At 45.3% G+C, this 26,259-nt stretch overlaps 1 protein-coding gene across 5 annotated transcripts in view; it reads left to right on the top strand.

Moving 5' to 3' along the window:
* The window catches only part of LOC128328981 (RNA binding protein fox-1 homolog 1-like), a 78,019-nt gene that overhangs the window by 37,625 nt on the left and 14,135 nt on the right, over positions 1 to 26,259 (top strand). For 3 of the 5 annotated variants that reach the window (XM_053259299.1, XM_053259300.1, XM_053259301.1), the window contains exons 8-12: positions 1,759 to 1,894; positions 5,476 to 5,515; positions 6,281 to 6,351; positions 6,447 to 6,519; positions 9,510 to 12,213. In XM_053259299.1, the coding sequence (XP_053115274.1) occupies positions 1,759 to 1,894; positions 5,476 to 5,515; positions 6,281 to 6,351; positions 6,447 to 6,519; positions 9,510 to 9,554 (365 nt within the window). In that variant the 3' untranslated portion in view covers positions 9,555 to 12,213. Of the gene's footprint in view, positions 1 to 1,758; positions 1,895 to 5,475; positions 5,516 to 6,280; positions 6,352 to 6,446; positions 6,520 to 9,509; positions 12,214 to 26,259 lie in introns of those variants that run through there. The other 2 variants (XR_008309489.1, XR_008309488.1) reach the window with 2 other exon arrangements.

Below are 26,259 nucleotides of genomic sequence, written 5' to 3'. Positions count from 1 at the left end.
GTTCAGTGGTAGAACATCTGCTTGCATGCAGAAGGTCCCAGGTTCAACCCCTGCCATCTCCAGGTAGGACTGGGAAAGACTCCTGCCTGAAACTTTGGAGAGCTACTGTTGGCCGAGGCACACTTAATCATGGACCGTGGAGATTTGGTCTGTGGCCTCCAGTCTTCTGTGGGGGGGAGCTCCAAATGTTCGGGGGGGGGGCTCCCCAGAGCCTTGCTGCTGCCCACGCCTGCCAGGCAAGTCAAATCTTTTTTTTTTTAAACTTTTTTAAAAAGTGGGGATGGGGGCTGGAAGCAGGTGTGCAGACACTCAGGGGAGGGAGGCGGTTGCAAGAGCGCTTTCTCTGAGTCCCCACCCCGACACGAGCTCACTAAATCACTTCATTTCACCTCTCCGTGCGTGCTCTCTCTTTTTCTTTTAGCCCCTCTTCTCTTTTTCCTTCCTCCCCTCCTCTAGAACATAAGAACAGCCCTGCTGGATCAGGCCCAAGGCCCATCTAATCCAGCATCCTGTTTCAAACAGTGGCCCACCAGATGCCTCCGAGAAGCCCACAGGCAGGGGGTGAGGGCATGCCCACTGCTACAAGGAGTTGTGGGTGGGTGGGGTAGGGGGAGGGGGAGGGGGGAGGGAAATAGCAGAGGAGAGCCACTACCACCAGGGGTGGGGCTGCCCCACAGCTGAGGCAGAAGTAAAGAGTGTGAAGGGAGAGCCCAGCCGACTGAAAGAGCGAGCAAGCAGAGAGGGCGGCTCTCTCTTTCCCTTTTCACTTCCCTCCCTCCCTCCCTCCCTCCCTTCCTGGCTTCACCTCAGGCCTCCATGGATCTTATCAGGATTCTGGAGCAGACCGTCTCCTCAGACTGCACCGAGCTTGAGGCGGCCGTTGGGAACCTGCCCACTTTCCTTTGTCCGCAGGCGGGTTCAGAGAAGGAGCTCTTGCTGCCACCTCCCTCCCCCAAGTGCCCGCACACCCACTGGCAGTCCCTGTTCCTGCCGCACAGCGGTGCTTAAAAAAAGTTGTGTTTTTTTAAAAAAGATTTGACTTCCCCCCCACCACCACCAGCCCAAGCACATGGTGGGAGTGGGGGGTGGCTCTGAGGCCCTTCAGGTCCGGGCTCCAAAATTACCTAAGAGTGCCCCTGGTTGCCAGCTAGTAGAGACAATACTGAGCCAAAGGGAACAATGGTCTGACTCGGTATAAAACAGCTTCCTATATTCCTTTCCTTCGGTTTCCCACCAGTATTGCTTCCCATATGTTCATGTTTGTTGCCACCATTTCGACCCCTCAGGGGCTTAGCAAGGTTAGAGTGGGCCCAGAGACAAGATTTTAAAATGTCCCCCACCCCCCGCTCACTGAAGCTCAGCTCATGAAGTAAAGAAATCTTAAACGAAGCTGAATAGTGGTAACAAAAAGCATAGTGAAATTTATATATATATAACCTATGCGCCACAATAGAACATCATCCTAAATTATTTTTTTAAAGGTTTTGTAAACTGTCATTTAATGGTCCTAGAGAACGACATGCTGTTCTGGTAGCTCCAGATCTTAACACTCACATCAATTTCGGAGGATGAATACCACTGAAGGAAGCCCGGGCGAGTCCGCGGCTGGGGGATTCAGTCATGTGACTTGCCTCTGGGGGGCCCCCCCAAGGCTGTGGGCCCCCAGACAACTCTCTCCCCTTGCCCTATTATAGTTACGCCCCTGCAACCCCTGATGGTTTGTGTGCCTTCCGTTCTGTTCTGTTCTTCTCCACCCAGTGGCCAGCATCCCATACCCCATGATGGCTCCAGCTGCCCTGGCATACCGAGGGGCCCTGCGAGGTCGTGGCCGAGCCACCATCTACAATCCCATCCGAGCAGCACCTGCCCCCTCCCCAGTTCCAGCCTATGGCAGGTGAGCATTACAGGAAGAGCAAAACAGAGACGATTGCTTATTGCATGGCATCCGTACTTAATATTATTTGCTTGAAAATGTGTCCATAGGTCTTTAGCTTTATATCTCTATTTATCAATAATGTTTATAGACCAGCTGGTACATGGATCTCTAGGCAGTGAACACAATCCAAGCACAACAGATACAAAATAGAATGAAAGCAATTAAAACAATCTCACAGAATTGAAACAATAAAACAGTTTACAGTTAGTTTTAATTAAAGGCCTGAGAAAACAGGGGTGTCTTAAGGGTCTTTTAAAAAGCAATTGGAGAGGGAGAAGCTCTTATTTTGACAGGGAGTGCATTCCAAAGCCCAGGGCAGCCACAGAGAAGTCCTGGTTCCAAGTCGCCACCAAATGAGCCGGTGGCAACTATAGTTGGGCCTCCCCAGATGATCTTAATAGGTGACAGTGTTCATGAGAAAGGAGGTGCTCTCTTAAGTCCCCGGGACTCAAGCCATTCAGGGCTCAATAGTTAATAACCTATTGTAGTTTCCAAACTACATTCAAAGGCAGCCCCACAGAGAATACATTACAGTAGCCAAGCCTGGAGGTTACCTTGGAGAAGAGAGCTGGTCCCATGGTAGCAAGCATGACTTGTCCCCTTAGCTAAGCAGGGTCTGCCCTGGTTGCATATGAATGGGAGACTTGATGTGTGAGCACTGTAAGATATTCCCCTTAGGGGATGGAGCTGCTCCGGGAAGAGCAGAAGGTTCCAGGTTCCCTCCCTGGCATCTCCAAAATAGGGCTGAGAGAGATTCCTATCTATAGCCTTGGAGAAGCTGCTGTCAGTCTGTGTAGTCATTAATGACCTAGATGGACCTATGATCTGACTCAGTATATGGCAGCTTCCTGTGTTCCTATGTTACCAGCATATACACCACTATTTAAAGGTCATTTACCTCCAGTAATGGGCTTAGTTGACGTATCAGCTTGATAAAAAGCACTCCTGGCCACTGCCTCAACCTACCTGAGAAAACTAGAGAGAGTTTTGGATCCAAGAGCACTCCCAAGCTACATACTTGTTCTTTTGTGGGGAGTGTAACCCCATTCAGAACAGGCAGTTCTCAATAATCTCTCAGGTCTTGACCCAAACAATCAGTACCTCCATCTTACTTGGATTCAACATCAGCTTGTTATCCCTCATCCAGCCCATTACTGCATCCAGGCAGTCATTTAGGGAAGTTATGCCATTTCCTTTGAAGTTCATATGGAGAAATAGATTTGGGTGTCATTGGCATATTAGTAACACCCGATGATCTCTCCCAGTGGTTTCATGCAGATGTTAAAGAATGTTAAAGGTAAAGTGTGCCGTCAAGTCAATTTCGACTCCTGGCGCCCACAGAGCCCTGTGGTTTTCTTTGGTAGAACACAGGAGGGGTTTCTCATTGCCTCCTCCACACAGTATGAGCTGTTGCCTTTCAGCATCTTCCTATATCGCTGCTGCCCGATATAGAACCAGTGGAGATTCGAACCGGCAACCTTCTGCTTGTTAGTCAAGCATTTCCCTGCTGTGCCACTTAAGGTGACCTAAAGAACATTAGGTTTGTTTTAAAATGTTCCTCAAAATCAGGCCTGCTCAACTTAGGCCCCCCAGCTGTTTTTGAACTACAACTCCCATAATCCCCAGCCACAGTGGCCAATAGCCAAGGATTATGGGAGTAGTAGGCCAACATCTGCAGGAGGGCCGAAGTTGAGCAGCCCTGCTCAAAATCAATGTTCAAAAAGCCAAATCTTAAAATTTAAACCTTGAGATTTGGGATTCAGGTTTCCAACTGTGGCTATGTGTGAATCTAGCCTATGTCGTGACTAGTGCAGCTACCACTGCCTGCAGAGGCATGGCATAAATTGTTCAAAAAAGCAGGCATGGAAACAGGTGTGGAGGAAGGCCATTGGTGCCCCCCCCCCGGATCTCTGTGTCAGTATCTGACATCAGACACAGGGAGCGGTTAGCCATGCCCCTGTGTCCTATGTCAGATGCAGGGAGGTGTCGTTTAGCTCCCAAATTGGGCCCTGGGGCCCATTTGGGAACTAAACCACGCACACACACACACCCCGGTCTGTCGTCAGACATGGGGTGTGTGTCTGGGGCGCAAGGCAGAGTCCCTGAGGGGTGGCGGCCCAGGTTCTTTGAACCTGTTCACTCAATGGTGGCTCCACCATGGATGGGAATGATACCCGCTGTTGCTACCACCAAACTGTGATCAGCCACCTCCTTGAACCCGGATAAGAAGCTCTGTGATCATTTCTTCTGTCCCCTGAAACAGTTTCACCCCGCCCCCCAACCCTTGAGCACCTTCACATTTTGCTGAAATTGCTCCTACAAACATTTTTCAGCACCAAAAGGCCTTTGGTTCGATCCAGCAGGGCTCTCCCTGATGCTATTACTGAATGGTGAGGCAAGTCACTCTGCACATTCTGAAAGACTCTCTCTCCTAATAACAACTTCATTTGTTGGCCGCCTCATAACAGATTGGTCTCTGGGCGACTCACAAAGTAAAACAATAAAAAAATGGAATAAAACATACAATTAAAACAAAATATTACAGTAAAATGCCAAAACATTTTAAAAACCATTTTTTAAAAAAATCTATTTTAAAAGGCCTTGCTGTATATCAAAGTCTTCACCTGATATCCATGAGAAGAAAGTGACGGTGCCAAGTGATCCTCACTGGGGAGGCTAATTCATAAATTTTATAGCAATAGCAATAGCACTTACATTTATATACCGCTTTATAGCCGGAGCTCTCTAAGCGGTTTACAATGATTTAGCATATTGCCCCCAACATTCTGGGTACTCATTTTACCGACCTCGGAAGGATGGAAGGCTGAGTCAACCTTGAGCCCCTGGTCAGGATCGAACTTGTCACCTTCTGGTTACAGGGCGGCAGTTTTACCACTGCGCCACCAGGGGCTCATAAAATTTTATCTTATTTATTTATTTATTTATTTATTTATTTATTTATTTGACATATTTGTATACTGCCCCAAACCAAAGTCTCAGGGCGGTTCACAACAACAAAACACTAAACAAAACATCAAAATCAATTAAATGCTAAAAACAGTTTAAAACAAATCAATAAACAATCTAAAGTTAAAAAGGTAAAAAGCCTGGGTAAAAAGAGAAGTCTTCAGATACTTTTTAAAAGCCGCTAGAGACAGGGAGACTTTTATTCCCATGGGAAATGTGTTCCAAAGTCTCGGGGCTACAACAGAGAAGGCCCGTCCCACCAGACGACATGAAGGTAGCCACAGACAAGCCTCCCCTGATGTACGCAGTGAACAATGGGGTGCCACCACCAAAATGTCCCTCTGAGTAGCCACCCACCTCATCTCATTTGGCATGGCCACACGAGGGCCTTCCTTATACGTGTGCAGGACTGGCCCTGATATTAAGAATAGCCTCTGGACTGAAGAGGGGTTGAGTGGATTTTTGGAAATGGAAATGGTATGATGGGGGTGCATGAAGAAGGGCAGCAAGATGTAGACACCAGGTTGTTGAATGCCACTGATCTTTGTTTTCTTCTCTCATTTTCCATCCAGTGTACTCTATCCAGATGGTCTCTATGGTTCTGACCTCTATGTAAGTCCTTAGCTTTCATGGTTTAATAAGATTCAAGGGTCCTGGGGGTGTGTCAGTATCAGCAGCCCAAGAGTGAAGGACGGGGAGGGCCACTGAATTGGTCGGTTTGGCAGGGCCAATGAAAACAGTGAAGGGTAGATCTCTGAGGCAGTCCTCAGGGGACCAGATGGGTGGAATAACGAGTAGTGCTGTGAAACTTGGGTGCCACATGAAGCTGGGAGGGGTAAAGGGATTTTCTGGAAGGCTCTCATAAGATGGCACATGAACAGTAACTGGAATCTCCCTGGGCCAGAAACCAGGGAGGAAAGGGTGGGCCTGGCCTGGGAGAAAAGACTCTAAGTCATGTGCAGTCTGTGGGTATGTCCACACTGCTATCAAATCTTGATTTGTGCTCTTAATGTACAACTGAAAGTGTTGGAATCCATCCTAGGGGGAAACGATGTGGTTTTCTTGCAAATAACATCACACGTTTCTTGCATGGATGGTAGAATCCATTTATAGGCTGGAATTCCCCATAGCTCTGTGGGCAGGGCAGGCCACATATGACTGTTTTTTGGCCAGCAAATTCCCAGGAAGCTGAATATGTGTGCCTTGGTTAATAGACTGTGCAAAATTGTTCTGAGAGGAGCTGATCATTAAGGCATTAAGGTTGGTAGGAGCTGTGGGATACATCTGATATATGCAGGAACTATCTGAGAATGTTTTTTGGGTGGGGCAGAGGTATTTTATCATATTGTCTGATTTTCACCACTCTTTGCATTGCAGGGTTACCCCACAGCTTACAGGGTGGCCCAGACACCAGCAGCTGCAACAGCAACAGCAGCTTATAGTGATGGGTAAGTTTGAGGTAGAAAAGTCCATAGTATGTCTGGTTCCACTGGTTGACCCTAAAGGATGCCTGCTGACGTTTTCTTGGGTCTTTCCTTCACAGGTATGGACGGGTCTACACTACTGCTGAGCCCTATCACCACACAATGACCCCCGCCTATGGAGTCGGTGCCATGGTGAGCTGTCATATTATTGGGCCAGGCATCTCCCATCTTGGTCATAGAATCAGAGTTGGGTGGGGACAGAAGGCCTTCCTGTCCAATCCTCTGTTTCAAGGCAGGATCATTCATTAGCCTTCCATTGGTTGGTCTATGAATTCTAGGCCCCAGAGTTCCAAGCACTGAGCAGGTAGATGAAAGAAGGTGCTCACAGAGCAGATCACTCCATATAATTGACATTATCTTCTGAGCCAAACCACAGGGAAAGCTCCCACCCTTGAAGCATTGGGTTGCATCCTCAGGAGCAGGGCTGCTCAGCTTCGGCCCTCCTGCAGATGTTGGCCTATAACTCCCATAATCCCTGGTTATTGGCCACTGTAGCCAGGGATTATGGGAGTTGTAGTCTAAAAATAGCTGTGGGCCAAAGTTGAGCAGGCCTGCTCAAGATCATGAGTGGAAGGAAGCTTGTGAAAGTAAACCTTCCTGCACCCCTTGAAAATCTGATCTTGAGGGTCAGGGGACCTCCAGAAGAGGATGATATGGGGTGTGTAGGGCTGCAGGGGGAGATAGGATCTGCAAACCCAATGCAGTTCCTTCCATTCACGTAAGAAACTACTTGGATGCAATATTTTGTTTCCTTGGCATCAGCCAAACACAACAAACACACACCCCACCACCACCACAACAAATATTTATACACCGCTTTTCAACAAAAGTTCCCAAAGTGTTTTACATAGAGAAATAATAAATAAATAAGAAGGCTTCCTGTCCCCAAAGGGCTCACAATCTAAAAAGAAACAGATAGACACCAGCAAAAGTCACTGGAGGTACTGTGCTGGGGATGGAAAGGGCCAGTTACTCTCTCCCTGCTAAATAAAGAGAATCACCACGTTAAAAAGGTGCCTCTTTGCCCAGTTAGCAGGAAAGAAAAAATAAACACACAGAGAAAGAAAAAAGGAAGGTACTTTCAACAAACGTTTTCAGTACCGTTGAAAAAAAATCCATCCTTTGGCCATTTTGTAGGGGGATAATTTCAAAAGGGGACAAAAATGATCCCGTATTTAAATGAGTCCCGTGCTTTCTGAGTTGACTTCATTTGCTCTCAAGTGATGTTGACAAATCTGGCAATGTAGCATTGTAGTGTCATTCTAGCAACTATGATCTCTAATTGCTTGGGATCAACTTTGTTGTTAAATAGAGAAGAGGAAGAAGATGGTGCAGCAATGGGTAGGGAAGAAAAATGACACCAGAGTAGCATCAGAGAAGAGAAATAACAGGGGCAAAAAAGGATGAACATTATCATAAAACTAGGGTATTCTTTGGAGGAGCAGGAAACTGAAAACCCAACTTTCAGCCTGAAAATCAAAATGGGAAAACATTTGGCTCAGCTCTGTTTTCCAGTCCTGAGACTGAAGCTTGCACTGCAACACGCCAGGAGAGTTCAAATGTTCCCAACAATTGCAATAGGTTACCCTTGCAATTGTATGAAGAATGTCATTGCACAAAACATTTACCAAAATGAAAACATCAAAGGATTTTTTAAAAAACAGAAAATAGCTGTTCAACTATTTAATTATACAATAGTTGCCAATCATATTTTAAAATCAAAATAATACATATGTTCATACACGGTACTAGCTTTCTTTTTGATAAACCTTCTTTCCCTTTCACTACAATATCAGGTCTAGTGTCACTGCATCACTGCAGAATGCCCAGCAGATGGAGGTGTTTATCTGTCCATTAAAGATTGCCCATTGTTCCATAATGGTAATCCATGGATCCCCCCACCTGGTCACTTTTGATCCACTGTGGGATTCCAAAAAAAGTTGCTGTATTTGGCGTTTTGCAGAAATGTACCTGAATATGTTCCAATGGAAAAGAGAAAAAGGCCTTGAGCTTCTCCATCTCATCTGAAACTGGCCCTTCACATCTTCCCTTCATGGGAAAAAACACAATTCTGGGGTCTATTGAGATGGCAGTTTCCCCCCCAACATGAACACAGATCCTGCTGGAAGGTTTTATAGGGTGTCTACATGATGTTTAAACACGTCATGTATGTTTCTTAGCACCATCTGCTGACGATCTGTGAAAAACCTGTGCCCTTTTTGAATCACTAGTATTTAAAAGGCATGGGATTTTCATGGATTGTGTCAATGGCCAGCAGATGGCACTAAGAAATTAGGAAATGTGTTTTAAAATGCCCTGCAAATTCTCCCATTGGGATTATATGTTCACATTGGAATAAATCATTGTCTGGATAGACCTCTGATGTGTGGACAACTCTGCAGTTTACCCAAAGGAGTGACATAAGGACAGGGGTGCAGGTCCCTCCCTAAGAATTTGAAAAGCCCCCCTCCCCCACTGAACACCCTGTCCCAAACCTAACAACCTATATCTTCAGTCCCCAAACATATTTTTCTGCCCTCCGCACATGTCTCCCCCCCCAACCCCCCCCCCCAAATCCAAATGAGGAGTTGCTCCTCACGTTTTCCTTCTGCCTGCCCTCCTGCATGTGGAAGTTCTATTTTGGACATGGCAGAGAAGCACAGAGACAGGAAGTATGAGGCACTTGTGCTTCCTGTCACCATCTTATTTGATCCTCATTGGTCCTGCAGACAACTTTTTCTACGATGCATCTCTTCTTTTTCTGCGGTGCATGCCGTAGTCTGGATTATGTGAGCAGATGGGGACCCTATCTCTGATTAGAGGGTTGGTTTTTATTATTACACCATCAATGTATGTGGCACTTTCCAGAGTTATATACACAAATGGATCCCTGCCCCAAGGAGATTACAATTTAAAACGTGCGAATGTGCAAGACAGTGAAGGATGGGAGAGGCAAGGATAATGAAGGATCAATGGGAGCAAATGCAGTTACACATTTTGTTCCATTTGGGGATGTGGATTGAAGGGTTCAGGGCCTCTTGGATCCTCGCCAGTGTTGTGATTTTGATCCTTCCTCCCTCCTGCAGCTCCCTTCACATGCATGCCCCCTCTCTTTTTGGCAGGCCAGCTTGTACCGAGGAGGATGCAACCGCTTCACTCCGTACTGAGGGACCAAGCGCTGGTGCTGAACAACTAGGAGGCACCTGTGAGCTTGACGGCACAGATGGTGGGACCTGGCGCTGAGATAGTCGTGTGTGGTTGTGTGTGTGTAAATGAGAGAGAGAGAAAGACAGGCACAGGCAGACACGTGGCACAGATACCTCCCTACTTGAACCTCTCGCCTTCTCGTGAGCTTCGGCATCAGAATCCTGGTTTCTCCTGTTTTTGTTTTTGTTTTTGCTGTTGGACAGAGGCCAGAGGTTGGGTGGCAAATCAAATTAAAATGCAGGAGAAACAGACAACATGTCATCACAGCTAGGTTTCAGACTTTGTACACTGGATTAAAGTATATGGAGGGGATGGCGTTCAGAGCAGAGACCTTTTCTTTGAAACTTTTCTGTGCTCTGCTGCATGCTCAGAGAGGCTCCCAGTCGTCTCTGACCCTTTTTGCATACCTCTGCTGCAAACCTTAAGTTTAAGAGGTACGGCTCCCAACTAAGGAACTCAAGGGGAACTGTATTTCAAGAAAGGACTAGGGTCTCTAACCGTGTTCTCTCTAATTTTTCTCATCTGTGTGTGGAATGAGTTTTGTTCTGAGCGGCAGGATTAAGGCAGTATGTACGCACATGGATTCAGAGTGGGGCCTTCCTGATTCAACCTGAGCAGGATCTAAAATGAACGAGTGGGCATCAAAAAATGTGTGAGTGTGTGCACATGCGCACACCTTAGAGGGGACACTGGTAACAAATAATTCTCAGTGCCTGCATGAAACTGCAGTTCTTAGGCTTCTTGGAGGCAAGGAACATGAATATTTTAAAATATGGTTCAAATTAGCATTAAATTTTGTTTAACTTTGTAGCACGCACTGCTATAGATCTGTATGGCGCTTTTGGCTGGTACACAGAGCATGGCATACAGAAGAAGAAATCAAGCAAAACTTCCCCCAAATAAGCCAAAATCTTGGTGCAATGTTTGGCCTTGCCTTGCCACAAAATAGGAGTGTCGAAGGCAACATCTGGACTATTAGTACATCAGTTTAACTGTGTGGCTTCCTCCCAAGAATCCTGGGAATTGTAGGATGACGGTACTAAGAATTATGTTAAAGAATTGATCCATAGCCCTCCTCTTGGGACTATAGTTCCCAGAGTGCTCTAGGAAAAGGAATGACTGTTATCGCAGTTAATGTCTCTGTTATAGATATGCCATGTGGTTTAGTGCAGAAATCTCAGTAGCTCTCTCTGGAGTTCTCCCCTTCCTCCTCTCATTCCCTGTCCTTTTCCTTCTCTTTGGTTGCTCTTTTGTGTTTCTCCTTCATGCTGCGCTCCCACTATATTCTTTGTGTGTTCCTCTGTATTTCAGATCTGCTTCGAGTATTGGTTCAGGATATGCACTGGCTGAAGCCAGCCTCTGATTTTTCTGTGAAAACTTTCATAACGTGTTTTGTTTTGTTTTTTAATTATCATTTTAAACTCTGGGAAAGATCTTTATATTTTTTAAATATATGATTTCCCAGCTTTATATTATGACGTGAAAAACTGTAGGAACATTTAAGCTTTTCGTTTTTGGGGGGGGAAATGGCTGTGATGCAGAGAAATAGCTTGGCATGCAGGTATAGCAGAGGTCCTCCTTCTGTAAAGAGAAATTAAAAACACATCCAGGGAATTGATTCCATATGAAACTATTCAACAAGTAGATGCTGTTCAGCATAGCTCCCCTTTGCATGTCCTGTTGTGCCAGGGTTTGCACATCTATGGATGGAGAAGAGCACAGGCGTACCTGTGCATGCACATTTGCTCATATGATCACAGCCAATATTGCATCCAAATATTCAACATTTTCAAGAGCCATAAAAACTTAGACTGGAATCCAAGCAGTTGGGCATTTTGAAGCCCAGGGGATTTTAGTGTGCTTAACCCTCTTCTATTTGATCGGTGAGACCTGGGATGTCTAATTTTAGTTGGATTGAAAGCACCAAAAGTTTTGAGGTTTGTTTAATTGGACAATCAAGAGCTGAAAATTAGTAACGTTGGCTGAAATCCTGAGTTACAAAGTGCTTGCGTAACAAGCAAACTGCATTAGTGCAAGAAGACTGTATAGTTGCACTGAAAAACCTCAGGTCGTGCTCAACTGTGCAAAAGTTCCATTTAAAACAAATGAATTGTGCCGCAGTTGCAAACTGTTGCTCAAGCACGCTTGCTGTAGCACAGCGTCCGTCTGGAATGCAAACACTAGACTTAACGCAAGTTAAACTAGCACAACATCCTTCTACAAGCACTGGATTATCAGCCACAGAAAACCTTTTGAATACTTGGAAACTGCAGTACAGCCCCCATTGACATGCTGGTGATCCCAATAAAGCAAGTGGCAGTTCTTGCAAATAACTCTATGCAGGTCTTTAGTCTATGGCTTTTGAATAGGCAACTTTAAAAAAAAAAAAAAGGAAAGCATCCAGCCAGCTATTTCATTTTCCTCTGAAAAATGCTGATCCCAAAGCTGAAGACATTTCTGTTCCTAGCAAGAAATTGCTTCACGTATTTGTGGGCCTGAGTATCTGGCAGTGCCTGCTCAGTTCACGGTGCAATATCTCAGGGAAATCCTTCCAAGTAGATGCTTGTTCTTCTTTTTACTGTTTCCTTGTTACTGTAATAAAATCCTGATTCTGGCTAACTCCTATTACTCTGCCTCTTTTTCTTCTTTTTCCTCCTGTTCTTCCTTTCTGTTGCTGCCTACTTTCTGTTTTCCTTGCCCAAACTCCTTATGTTTGCTTGCTTCCAGCTCTCCACCATTGGTTGGCAGAAATTGGTGGTGGGGGAACAGGTATAGGAACATAAGGAATCTGTCTTATATTCAGGCAGAACATTAGTCCCTCTAGCTCAGTATTGTCTACACCAGGGAATCTCAACGTTGGGTCCCCAGATGTTACTGGACTTCAGCTCCCATAATCCCCCACCCCAGTGGCCTTTGGTTGGGGATTATGGGAGTTGAAGTCCAATAACATCTGGGGACCCAATGTTGAGAATCCCTGGTCTACACTAACTGGCAGTGACCTCTCCAGGTTTTCAAGCAAGAGTCCTTCTCAGCCCTACCTGGAGATTCCACAGATTGAAACTGTGACCTTCTGCATGCAAAGCAGACGCTCTACCACTGAGCTACAGCCCTAAATCTGGACAACACATTTGAAATCCTTGTAAATCTGGGTGGATTTTAGCAGCTGGGTGGAGGAGCCAAAATCCAGGGGCTACCCTAAATTCCGGGGGACGTGGCAAGGCTAAATACTTCCTACCTCCACACCATGGTACCAGTTCAAATTACAGCCCTGCACAACTGCTTCTGGAATGTAAAGGCAAGCTTCTAAGTACAAAATGAGATATCTAACATAGTTGGACCCTTGGATGCACATTCCGAAGTCCACATTGCACCCCCAGTCAGATCTACTCTCGCTACAGGCCTATATTCAGGTGGAATGGTTGTTCTGTATTGAAATAATGCAGATTATATAGGGAAGGCCTTCAACTAACATGGCTTATCTTTGAGGAATTGACAAAAATGGCCTTTTGTTGGTGCAAGCTGGCTGTCGATGGGGATGCTGTTTGGCCATGTCTCACTCCATATTGCTTGCTCTTTCTCTGCGCATCCATCACACACATCCTCCCCCACTCCCGCTGTCTCTTCCTTGCAGTAGCAGCAGCAGTCACTGTATCTTTCCTTTACGTGTCTCTCAATGTTCTAAAGATGTTAATGATGCAGGCACCTTCCTTAGAACCTGCCTCTGTCACTTTCTAATCCCTGGACTGTACTTCCATAGAAGTGTGTTTTAGATTCTTCACGTTGTTGCATCTTCCCCAGCCACAATGTATTGTGGCTGGGGATTATGTGAGTTGTAGTTCAGCAACCTCTGGAGAACCGCAGAGTTGGGAGCGCCTGTTGTAGTCTGAACTGGCTTGCATGCACCTTCTTGCAGTGCTTGTCTTGATTGACTTGCAGGAGCTTGTATTGGATCTCTGCTCTAAATTATAAACCCTGCTAGTAATGGACATGAAACTGAGCAGAAGGAAAGAAGGTGGATACGAATCAAAATGGGAGGCTTTTTGCTCCTCAAAGAAGACTTATAGGTGGCAGGCTTGCCCTTTGCATGAACTTTGCTCCCTCCTCGGCTGCTTCCTCTCATTCATCTTTCCTTTGCTTATCTGCTTTCTCTCCTCTCTTCTTTGCTTGCTGCCATGCTTCTTTTCATTCTCCTCTCCTGTTGCTTTTCTTTGCAGTTGTTCTCTTTCCTGTACTCCTCTTTCTACTTGCTTTCTGGCTTGCATGCCTGCTCGCGTTCTTCATTTTTGCTCTTGCCGTCCTCTTGCTCATACACCCTCCTCCCCGCCCCATTTCAGGTTAGGGTTGTCATATTCAAGCTTCCCAAATCCGGGTGGCCTAATTTGCATATTATGCAAATTCTGTGGCAACTTATTTGCATTTATTTATGTATTTATTTGACAGATATATATACTTTCCCTTCTTCTCTACCCTCCCATGTGATCGGATCCAGAGTAAAATCCGGGCAATCCGGGCAGTGCATTTGAAATCCATGTAAATCCAGGTGGAACTTAGCAGCTGGGTGGAGGAGCCAAAATCCAGGGCTAATCCTAAATTTCAGGGGACATGGCAATCCTATTTTGGGTCCAAATTAGATTTGACATCATGTGATGCATGGGGGCAGCAGAGAAAGGGACTGCTTAGCCCTTGTCCCCTTTATTTTTTGTACCTTTCTTGCCTTTCTTCTATCATTGAACTCAAGGCAGTGTACATGGGGGTACCCAGGCAGTCACCCATTCAGGCACTGGTCAATCCTAGACCTGCTTGCCTTCACCAAGATGGTTCTATCATGTCATCATATCATCATCTGTCTGCTCCAGATCACTCTCCCTGGCTTCTTTTTTGACCATGGGGGAAAATATACTTCTTTCCTACTGAGAGAAAATCAGCCTGGAGGATGTGGATTTTGAGCAGGAAACTGTATGGAGGGGAAAGGGTTAAGCAGTCGTCCATCCATATCTCTCGCTCTCTCCTGTCTCCTCTCAGCCATTCATCCATTTAAATGCACAGTCTCCTGAGTCTGTGTGTGTTTGGCTTTTTAAAGAACAATCTTGCAGCAAAGATATACAGAACTGTGTATCAGCTCTACTGTGGGCCTCAGCACCTCTTGTCACTTCACTTGATTCTGTTGCCTGTCCCTGCTCCCTCTTGCCCCTCGACCTTGACTCACTCACTTACTTTCTCCTCTGCCAATTTTGTGCCCTTTCTTTTTCATGCTTGCTTGTGTGCTCTCTAGCTTTCTTTCCCTCTATTGCTCTCTTTTTCCCTCCTTTTTGCTGGATGCAAGAGTTCCCATGTTAAGTTCGTCGTCACACAGGATAATTGGAGCAATTGCATAGAAACATGAGAGGACTGACTCTAGTTCTAGTCCTGTAGTCTGCTCTTGTTGGTCACTCCTTTGATGGCCAAAGTTCTCCAGATCTTGGTGTGTGTGTGTATCTAGATATAGATATAGATCTCCCCAATTCTGGCTACATTCAGAAGAAAAGGGTCACCAATTGAAAATGATGTGAAGAAGACGCCATGTTGCGATTTTACAGCACAAATTCACATGGGAATCCAGGCTTTCTCCTGCTGCTTTCTTTCTCCTGCTTTCCTTGCACTGTATCTGACTACCTTCTCTGCAGGCCTCCTCCTATCTCTGTGCCTCCTGTGCTACTTTGCCTCTTCTCTGCTGCTTCTCTCATCCAGGCAACCCCTCCTTTTCTTGTCCTATTTCTGCTCCTCCTTGGCTTGACCTCTAAACAGACCTGATTGGCACTCCAAATGTGTTCTATTTAAACTTTAAGGCAGTCACTGGGAGTGGTGATAGCAGAAGGAATATTTAACCCTTTGTGCCTAGGCCATTTTCCAAATCTAAATGGACCCCTCAAGCTGCTATTAGCTATGTGCGGGGTGAGGGAAAGGCTATAGGTACTTGTTGGTTGCCACATCTGTTTGGGGTTGTATTTGCTTGCTTCTGTTTGTCTGTTACATTTATAGCCAACCTTTCTTCCATCATAGAACTCAAGGCAGTGTATGTAGAGTTCCCAGGAAGTCTCTCATCCAGAGAGGAAGCTGACTTGATTAGTTTCAGCACGATTGCTGGGTAGAGTTGCCATATTCTGGCTTTCGAAATCTGGGTGCCTAATTTGCATATTATGTAAATTGGCTTGAAAATAATTTTTGAGTGGAATAGTGACTGCACATTTTGTTCCATAACTCCACCTCTACAAGGGCTAGAGCTTAGCTTTTTGAAAAAAAAGAAAGAAAGAAACATAGGAAACTGCCATATACTGAGTCAGACCATTGGTCTATCTAGCTCAGTATTGTCTTCACAGACTGGCAGTGGCTTCTCCAAGGTTTCAGGCAGGAATCTCTCTCAGCCCTGATCCGGGTGAATCTGAGTGGGCTAAGCAATCTGGGTGAGATGCTTAAAATCCAGGTGAAACCCAGAATTTCGGACAGCATGACAACTCTATTGCTGGGGCATGTGCCTTCAGACTGTGCCCTGGGACCAACGTGAGTTCTCCATCACTGCAATTTGTCTACCTGCTTCTTTCTTTCTTTCTTTCTTTCTTTCTTTCTTTCTTTCTTTCTTTCTTTCTTTCTTTCTTTCTTTCTTTCTCCCCCTCTCTCCCACACACACACATACCACCTTTCTCCTGCTATGGCCCATCTCTTTTTCTTTGCAATTCCATTCTTGGCTTGGCTTGGCCCCTGAGGATTTCTAGACAGCAATTTATTCTAACACCAACACAGATTCTGATGAGAAAGGGAAAACCTGTCCCTTTTCAATACTGCTATAAAGTTGAAGGTTCTCAGAGGAATTTTCACAAATTGTCAGCAAATGGCCAGCAGATGGTGCTAAGAAATGGCATGGTGTCCCTTGACATCATCTGGAACTGCAAAATTTGGGTTCCTGTTAGAATAAATTGCCACCTGCAAATCCCCAGTCTTTTCCTCTCTTCTCTCTTTGCCTGCCTTATTGATTAGGATCAGGCACTTTCTGCTTTTCACTTGCTTGCACTGTATCCCTTTCTTCATTTTCATGCTTTTTTGCTTTTTGGGGGGCACCATTTGGTTTCCTTGCTCTCTCTTATTTTGCTTGCCTGCTGCTTTTACATAGCTCTCTCTGATTTTTGCTTGCCCATTTATCTCTTAGAGAAGATCTCTCAAAACACAAGGTCTGGAAGCAAAGGGAAGGCTGTGAATGGGTGAGGAAGAGAGCAAAGGAACACCTTAAACAATTGGATTTGGTACAGTTAGGCTGAAGAGAGATGTCTGTTCAAACAGGAGGGAGTGTGGGTTTTTCTGTTGTGGGGTGAGCTCTAGTGGGACTCATATGACCTCAAAATCCAACACACACATGTCCAGCATCAGACAGACTGAGACTGTTCTCACGAGCAGCCAAGACCAGGCTAGGGCAACGAAACCCAGGCTTGGCTGCCCGTGAGAACTGCTGGGAGCTGTGTGGCCCCAAGCAGCAAACCCACCTAAGGAGCCCGCTGGTTAGTTGAAGTTAAGGACACAATAGCACCCTTAACCCGGGCTAACTGCTCATGTGTCAGCGCCGAAGCAGGCTCCTGGCTGTCTCTGGGGGGATCCCCACAATGCACCATGCACTTGTGTGGTGCATTGTGGGATTTCTGGCCCCTGAACCTTTGCACTGCCTGGGGCAGCAGCGGCTGATCTGGGTGCACAATCCGCGCTCCCAGCAACCAGTGTTTCCTCTAACAGGGATTCCCAGATGTTGTTGACTACAACTCCCAGAATTCCCAGCCAAAGGCCTCTGCAGCTGGGGATGCTGGGAGTTGTAGTCAACAACACCTGGGAATCACTGTTGGAGGGATCAGTGCCAGCAAGGTAAGCTGCTGCGGCCTTCCCCACCAACCATCCTCAAGCCCACTCACGGGATTGTGAGAAAAGGCTCACTGTCTGCTGAATTTCTGTGTTTTCCTCCAAGCACCTTGCATATTTGTGCCAAACTTTTCATTTTATTATTTCCTAAAAGTTTTTCTGTTTGTCTTTGCTCTGCAAAGGGGGTGGCAGCTTTGTGACAAGAGGAGGACCAGCCAATCAGCACAGTGTAGAGTCCTGCGTGGTGGAATGGGGGGATGTGGCATGCTTGATTAGGCAGCAGCTTTATCCTTGTCTGGAGAATGCTGACCATGCATTCAGTGAATGCTGGCTCTCTGGAACCATGTCGCTTTCCAGATTAAACCCTACAATGGCGTCACTACCGATCTGCTAAGTGGGCTTCTGTACTTCCTGTGTTGTGACACCGCAATTGCTGCGCTGACAGCAAGGTGCTGTTCACATTTCCGATGCCTTCTTTCGGGTTTTATCTTTACACTATAGTGCTACAACGTTGCATGTGCATCGCAAAAAAGTAGTTCTTTTCCCCCGTTGTAGGAACTTGATATTCTGGGGATTGTTTTGAATACAATCCTGCCAATCCGAAGCTATTTACCCTTGTAGTAGCGAGTAATCTGGAAAGCGCCCATGATTCATACTCGCCATGCCTCTTTGCTCACACTCCTTTCTCCTTTTTTCCTCCATTAACATTACTGCTTGTTGGTTCCTTTCCTGTCTTCATCCTCTCTGTTTTCCAGCTTTTTTCTTGCTTTCCTCAACAACTTGCTCAAATCCTCTGCTCGCTCTCTGTTCTTTATCTCATATTGGGCTGTGTGACCTTTCACCATCTTTTGCTCTTATGCACTATTATTGCTCTATACTACTTTGTGCCTCTGCCCTCTTTTTGTCACATTTACGTGCTCTGCCTCTCTCGCTCTACCTCTCTCTCTCTGTTTCTCTCACCTTTACAAGCTGACATCCATACTAACACTGCAATAGTGCAATGAACACACACCCACGTCATGTAGCTTAGCAGAAGCTCAGAGTTGCTCAGTCTCCTGCACTCTTGGTCCACTTATGCAGGCATTGTGCCTGCACAACAAGGATGGTGGATAGCCTTGCAACATTCCCTGAAACATAACTGGACTGAGGAGGAAGTTTCACAGCAGGAGCCAAACCGCAGGTGTAGACACCCCCTGTTGCACCAGTGCAACCCTAGTCCAGAGCACAAGCTCCTGGCTTAGCAGAACTAACGAGCACCACATCCTTGCACTAGTGCAACGTGTTTGTACTTGACTGTTGCAGCATTAATCTGGATGTCTGCCACTGTCTCTACACAAGTAACTTTCTCAGTCACTTGGTTCCCTTTTACCGGCTGACATTCAGACAAAGTTACTCAGTAGTGCTACTCCAGAAGTTACTCTAAATGACTGCTCAAGAGTAATTTAGTCTGGATCTCCACCACAGGGTTTTGCTTGCTTGGTCAGCACTTACTTTCTTATATTCTGTCTTCCTTTGCTTACTCATTCAGTTTTCACAATTCTTTCTTTCTTTCTTTCTTTCTTTCTTTCTTTCTTTCTTTCTTTCTTTCTCTCTCTCTCTCTCTATAGTTTCCCTAAGATTGAAATTGAATTGTGCAGCTTGCATGCAGGTCTTTCTGTTTCACGACTACCTTGATTTCTGTATGGGAAAGAAAGCAGTTTCAGTTAGGAATGACAATACAAATCAATAAGCTCAGTCTATTTCTCTTTCTTTCCCTATTCAAAATTAGTACAGTCATCAAGCCATAGAAGTATTGAATCAGGTCTAGTGTAGTGCTGGTGGTATGGGGGAATTTGCTTACATTTCTTCTCACAACAATCTTCTGTACACAGACCCTTTTTCTCCAGCTTGCCCGCCTTTTCTCTTCCTCTTCGCTTCCTTGTACTAGATTTTCCTTGCTCAGCCACTGACTCTTTTTACACAAGGCTTAAACTGCTTTCTGTTTTGAATCCATTCCTTGCAACAGTGTAAAATCTGTCCGGGATGTATGTCTGAATTCTCTTTTAGATTTTCTCCCAAATTCACAGCAATCTTACATGACACCAGAAGTATGAGTGGGGCTGAGATGTGCTTCTCTCTCTCTCTCTCTCTCTCTCTCTCTTTCATTGTTCACTCAACCAGTCTACACTCTTTACTTGTGACTTTGCAGATCTTCTGCTTTACTTGCAATTCTGCACATCCTTTGCTTCAACAGTCTTCAAACTTTTCAGAGCTGGGAATCCCCTTTTAGCTGCAACTTATTAAGGCTTACTTTTGTTACCATCTCTCTGTTTTTCTTCTCTCTGCTTTTCCTTAGCCTCTCTCTCTCTCTCTCTCACTCTCTCAAACAAGTCTTTAAAAACTCAACAAAAATAGTGTGTGTGTGACATTGGTGTATGACTTGCCTTCAGTCAGAGCATATGCCAGTTGTGAGTCCCAGCCCACCAGGGTGCTTTCCCGATTACCTGTTCAACAGTGGTAAAATGCTTCAGAGTGGGCAGAGCGCATTGAAACTGTAAATAAAGGCTGTTGCACAAAGCCACTAGCATGGGGGTCAGTCTTGTGAAAACTCCACAATGGGAAAATACAACTATTTATTTGTGCTGCACATGAGACATCACAGATCTGAAACATGGCAATAAAATCTGAAAGAGGGCATTAGAAATATGAACGGCACTTTGCTGACAGAGCAGAGACTGCTATGTCAAAACTTAGACAGTTCGGAAGCACATTTAATGGACACATAGTGACTGTTCTAGTGTCCAATCTGGAAAGTGCCCAGCTGAAGATCAGTGCTCTTATTTTGCTGCCTCAGCTGATGTCCCCACATTCTCCTCCCTTTTACCTGCCATATGCAATTGCTCCTTATTCACTTGCTCGCATCTTTGGACTTGTAGGCTTTTGCCTTCTTGCTTTCGCCCAGCTCTTTCCCTCACTGTGGCCTCCATTCTCTCCACTGCTTTCTATCAACTTTGTTTGCAGATAAGCTCCTTTCACCTTCATTGCTCTACTAACTTGAGGGCTGCTTCAGCACGGCCATTCTGGTGCCATGTGGGCTTAGTGGTTTGAGTATCTCATTTAAGCATGTGCAGAAGCATTGCAGCTGCATCACCCTTACGTTCCGTTGGCGTGTGCCCCTCCCACTTCACTACATTTTATTGTGATACTTCTTCACAGGGTGAATGGTGGCACAGCAAGGAATGAGCATTTGATGACAGCCTGGATAATTCTGTCAGGGGTAGTTGTGTAAGCCCCAGGTGTTGGACTACAACTCCCATCATTCCCTTTAGCCACTGTGGCTGGAGAACATGGGAGTTGCAGGCCAACAACATCTGAGGAGCTAAGGTTGGAAACTTTTGTTTTTGTGTCTAAGTGCTATAAGTCAAGACGCCTTTTTGATGTTGCTGCCATTATAGACAAACAGATTTCTACTCTTGCTTGCCTGACAGAATTGGTCCCTGGGCTGGAGGCAGGCTTAGTTCCTGGGTTTGTGTCTCTGGTAGGTGATTCGCTGTTGCTGGTGTATAGTATTTTTGATTAAGGGGCTATCTGTAAGCAGGGGCAAGCCTACCACCTGTACATGTGTGCATACATACAAACAACTGACTGAGAGAACTCTTCATGACTAAGTGAGCTTTAGTTTATGGAACATTATGGCACTATAAATTGGTTAGTCTTTAGAGTGCCACAAGACTCTTTGTTTTGGATACTTCAGTGGCACTATTATATTGTGGCACAGTTAACTGAAGTATAGTAGAGTCACTCTGCTTCTTGCTCTCTCTTACCTTTTTGCTTTGCTTCTCACTTTCTATCTCTTCTTCACATATTGAGGTCATTCACACAACCAAAAACTGTGTTCTACCCGGGTTTGGGAGCTGTGTGTACTCCCAATTTTCGGTTGTGTGGAAGCAAGGTTGGAGGAAAAACCTGGGTAGAACTGATTGTGTGGAAGCAAGGCAGGAGGAAAACCTGGGTAGCTTTGCCTCCTACCTTGCTTCCATACAATCACTTCTAGCCAGGGTTTCCTCCTACCTTGCTTCCACACAACCGAAAATTGGGAGCGCACACAGCTCCCAAACCTAGGTAGAACACAGTTTTTGGTTGTGTGAATGACCTCATCGCTTTTCACTTATTCTCTCTTCCTTTTTTGAATGCTTACTTGCCTGCTTTCACTTCACTCATCTGCTCTCTTATCCCTTTTTCTTCCAGCCTTTCTGCTGACTCTTCCTCCACTGCCCTTGCTGCTTACCCATTCTTTTTATTTGTGCCTTTGTGGAGCCCATGCTGTTCTGTCTTTTTCACCTTCTGTCAAGATTAGCTCTTTTCCTTTCTTGAGCTTTTTGATCTACAAATCCTGTCTACATGCACACACCCTCTTTGTTCGTTCTCTCTCTCTCTCTCTCTTTCTCTCTCTCTCTCTCTCTGCTTGGTGTGTGTTGGTTACTGGGAATCTGCTTGAAATTACTGCAGGAATACAACTACTACAATTAATATGTAAATTTATATACCTTTTTTTAAGTTCTCAAAGTGGTTTGTGTAAGAAATCAGATGCTTTCCTGTCCCCAAAGGGTTCACAAACTGAAAAAAAACAAGGTAGACATCAGTAACAACCACTGCAGGAATGCTGGGTTGGGAATGGACAGGGACAGTTGCCCTCCCCCTTCTAAATATATGAGAACCACCACTTTGAAAGGTTCCTTTTTTGCTCAGCTAGCAGGGGTAACCACAAAGAGAGTGGTGCACTCTCCCCCGCCCACCCGCCAAATCATCCTGAATATGAGTGCCTAATGTTGTTTGTGGTGGTATCTGCACATAATCCAGTCTCCACAGGTGGTGAACCAATGTGCACAGCTCATCTGGTCACTGTTATAATGTGAGTCTGCCTTCAATCATTCTTTCTTACATCTTACTTCTGCTGTCTCTTGTACTCTCCTGGTTTTTCTTACATTGTGCGCTCTCTCTCTCTCTCTCTCTCTCTCTCTGTCCCCCTCCCTTCTCACTTCCATGCTTACTTGATCTGTCTTACCCTTCCCCGTGTTGTTTACTCATTGTACTTCTATGCAACTTGCTCTGTTGTGGCCAGTCTGTTGAAGTGGTATTTGCCGAGTGATTATCAAATAATAAGATGCACCTCATGTAATGAGAGCTACCTCTAGTATTGCTGTTTCACACAACCAACTTCTAATAATCTTGTTCCTGTAAAACACCTCTTAAGCATTCACTCAAGGTCAGTTGCTTGAGTGATTAATTTTTCTGTTTTTATCACATGTCCACCCCCAGAAGGCAGTTATGGAGTTATGTCCATTCACTTGTGAGGTTCTTACATTTTAACTCACAGAGTTAGAATGCACACCTCCATAATTTGGAAGCACAGTTATCACATATAGAAAGGTATAGAAATCAAATAAATAAATAAATAAAATATCTGACACACATGCAACATTCTTCTGCAGATTGGGTTTGGGGAGAAACTCCTGTTCTGGTTTTTACTCTACACATAGAAGTGATCCTTGCGATCGCTGCAGGAGGCTACCCTCTTCTGCGAGGAGGAAGCCAGAAAGCATTTACCTCCCCTTAGATGATCACTGCCTCCTCCCTGGGCAACCGAATCAGCTGCCCGCATGATTACCAGCTTCATCATGGAGTCGGTTGGGGCAGCGGGGATTGGGGGCTACCTGGCCCTTGAAAGTCCCAGAATGCCCCACATGAGTGTGCAGGGCATTCTGAGGAGCCCCCGCCCCAATGCCAGGATGCTTGTCGTAGCCTCCCGGTTGAGGGTCCTCTTGTGAGTTGCCGCAGCATGGAGCCACACGGACTCAGGGTCAGGGAAATGGGGAAACCTTATTTTAGGGGAGGGGGATGAGGTGGGCTAGCCGCCAGGAGCAACGTGGCTCCCGTTGCTGCCCACGACTGTGGAAAATCGGGCTGGACTTCCTTAGCTCGGTTTTCTGCAGTCCTGAGAATAGCCTCTTAGATTTGCAAGCACTGATTGGTCAGTTCTTATGCCAATTCCAAAGCCACCTCCCACTCCCTCCATTTCCTAGAGCTGTTTTTCAACAGGAAAAGAAGCTGTACAAAATTATGTAAAATGGCTTTTAAAAGACTTAAGTGCCAAAAAATGTTTAATGAGAAGCATACGAAGTGCTTGAATGAGTGGAACTAGTCAGCAATCAATTTGAGGCCAGATATGTGTCCTTTAGGGAGTGAAGAAAAACCTTTACCTATTCATCATCCTGTCTGTAGGCAGCTGTAGTGACTTGCCCAAAAAACCCCTCTGAGCTTCATTGATCAGAGTTTTGAACTCAGGTTTTCTTGATCCATGTCCAGTAGCCTAACCACTGCACCACACAGCTAAGCTGTGTATTTGTATTTGCAATGTTCATCCCACTGTATGAAAACATTCAGAGGTTTTTTTGCAGCTTCAGTTCTGTCTTTATTTTCCCAATTGGAGTTGTGTGTTACAAGGTAACAATTCACGTTCCTGATAGAAAAAACATCTTGGGATTGCAAATACCAAGAAAATGACGATTAACACTCTCTCAAAAGGAAGAGGAAAACTGACAATTTCTTGGTTGTATTTAGTACCTGGAGTAGGTCAGGGAATATAATTCACAATGCTAGTTTTCATGTACAGATCACATTTGACTTGACAAATTTCCAAATAATGTGTGATGACACTGTATTTCCTAATAAAATTGAATTTCATTTTACCCATGTTCAATTCCTGCCCCCGCCCCCCAAATCAGCCATTCATGTATATTTTGTCCCACCTTATCTTTTCTAAGGGAAAAAAGATAACCACCATGGCTGCTTTTCTTAATCCTAATCATTCTTACGTGGAAATGAATCCTATTAAAACCAACAGGATAATATTAAAACTAGTTAGGATGGAGTATTACATATTATCACATGGGCGCTTTCCAGATTAACCCCTACAACAGTGTCACAATGTATCTGCTAAGTGTGCTTCCGTACTTCCTGTGTTGTGACACCGCAGTCTCTACTCTGTCAGCAGGGCGCCGTTCACATTTCAGATGCCTTGTTTTGGATTTTATCACTGTGATTTAGTACTATAACATTGTATGTCCGTTGCAAAAAAGTAGATGTATTTTCCCATTGTATGGAAATGTTTCCGTTGTAGATTCTGGGGATCGTTTTCAATTCGATCCTGCCAAGCTGAAGCATCTTACCACAATTTTAGTGAGTAATCTGGAAAGCGCCCTGGCCAGCAGCATGTGATTGAAAAGAAACATGCATCCTTACCAAAGATCAAGCATTTGATTGACAGAGAGGTATTTATTGAAGGTTTCATTGACAAGAGAGGCAAAGCAAGCCCATCAATGATAAGGTCACCTGGTTGGTAGAAATCATGAGGAATGCTAAGCATATTGTTGATGGTGTGAGAATTGTATACTGTGTGTGGCAACACAGCAAGGGTACAACACCATAAACAATACTAGACTAGGGGCAGATCTTTTTTTAGACACATGTTTCCACCCACACTATTACCATTAGCATCAGAATCAGCCTCATTCCAATATCCTGGCTTGAATGGCACTCGATTCTACCAATACAGAGCCTGGAATTCTGGTTTGCAGCTCTTTGAGAGAAAAGCTAAGACCAGGCTGCTGGAACCAGCTTTTTCCTTTGCTCTGACTCTTGCTGCAAATGGTGAGGGCTTTTATACTTGTGTTTAGAATGCATTGGTGTTCTCTGGAAAGCTACAGAGGTCTTATCCAAAGGAGATTCATTCACCACAAGTCTAAGAATTACAGGGGAGATCATAAATGGGTTCCAGGTAACACTACATAGATACATCTGAAAAATGTGGGGGCGGAGGGGGGAGAAGCATGTTTGTCATATCTAATCACAAATGGTATTTGTTCCTTGCGGGATAGCAAAGATGTATCTAATAAAAAGCTGAGGAGAAAAACAACATATCATAGTATTCAGGTGTTCAAATTCACCAGAAGAACTCCTGCAGCAAACTGGAAAGCCAACGTGTGTGTGTGTGTGTGTGTGTGTGTGTGTGTGTGTCTTATTTCCTTGGGCCAGAGCTGGGAAGAAAGTGGACCTGTATGTAACAAAGGAGCAATGCTATAATCAACCACCAAACCCTCTCACCTCACTAAGAAGCTATTCTCATGACCAGGAGAAATCGGGGTAAGGGAGCCTAGCCCAATTGCCCCTGGCTGTCTGCTGCCACGGGAGTCGCGTGGCTCCTGGCAGCAAACTACCAAAAATACCCCTCCCCTTAAACGAGGTTAGCAGAGCGAGTGCTCTGCTAACCCCATTTGGTTGATTGTGTGCTGCCGCGGTGCAGCTCCGTGCCGTAGCAACACACGAGGAGACCCCCGCTGGAGGTCTCTCCAGAATGCCCCATGCACTCATGTGGGGCATCCTGGAACTTCTGGGGCTGGCTGGCCCCTAATCCCTGCAGCCCCGTGATGGAGCCGGCAGTTGTGTGGGTGGCCTATCTGGCCACCCAGGGACTGCTCCTTGCCCGTGTGCGGGGAGTGCGGGCTAAACCCACTCTCCCTGCACTAACCCAAATGGCGCTTCACACTAGTCATGTGAAGCACCTCTTATTCTTGTTCATTAAAGATAATTCATGCAACATCCCATCTGTTGTATATAACAACTACAGGTGAATTTCATATGATCCCTAAACATATGTTAGGGAACATGAAATTTCCTTTCATCCCTGTTGCACCAGGATGATCTTGAAGACTGGGAGAAACACCACCATTTATGTCAAGTTTCCTTTGTGGC

This window comes from Hemicordylus capensis, chromosome 6 (assembly GCF_027244095.1).
Source record: "Hemicordylus capensis ecotype Gifberg chromosome 6, rHemCap1.1.pri, whole genome shotgun sequence".
Taxonomy (NCBI): Eukaryota; Metazoa; Chordata; class Lepidosauria; order Squamata; family Cordylidae; genus Hemicordylus; species Hemicordylus capensis.
This window is presented reverse-complemented; position numbering and strand designations above follow the sequence as displayed.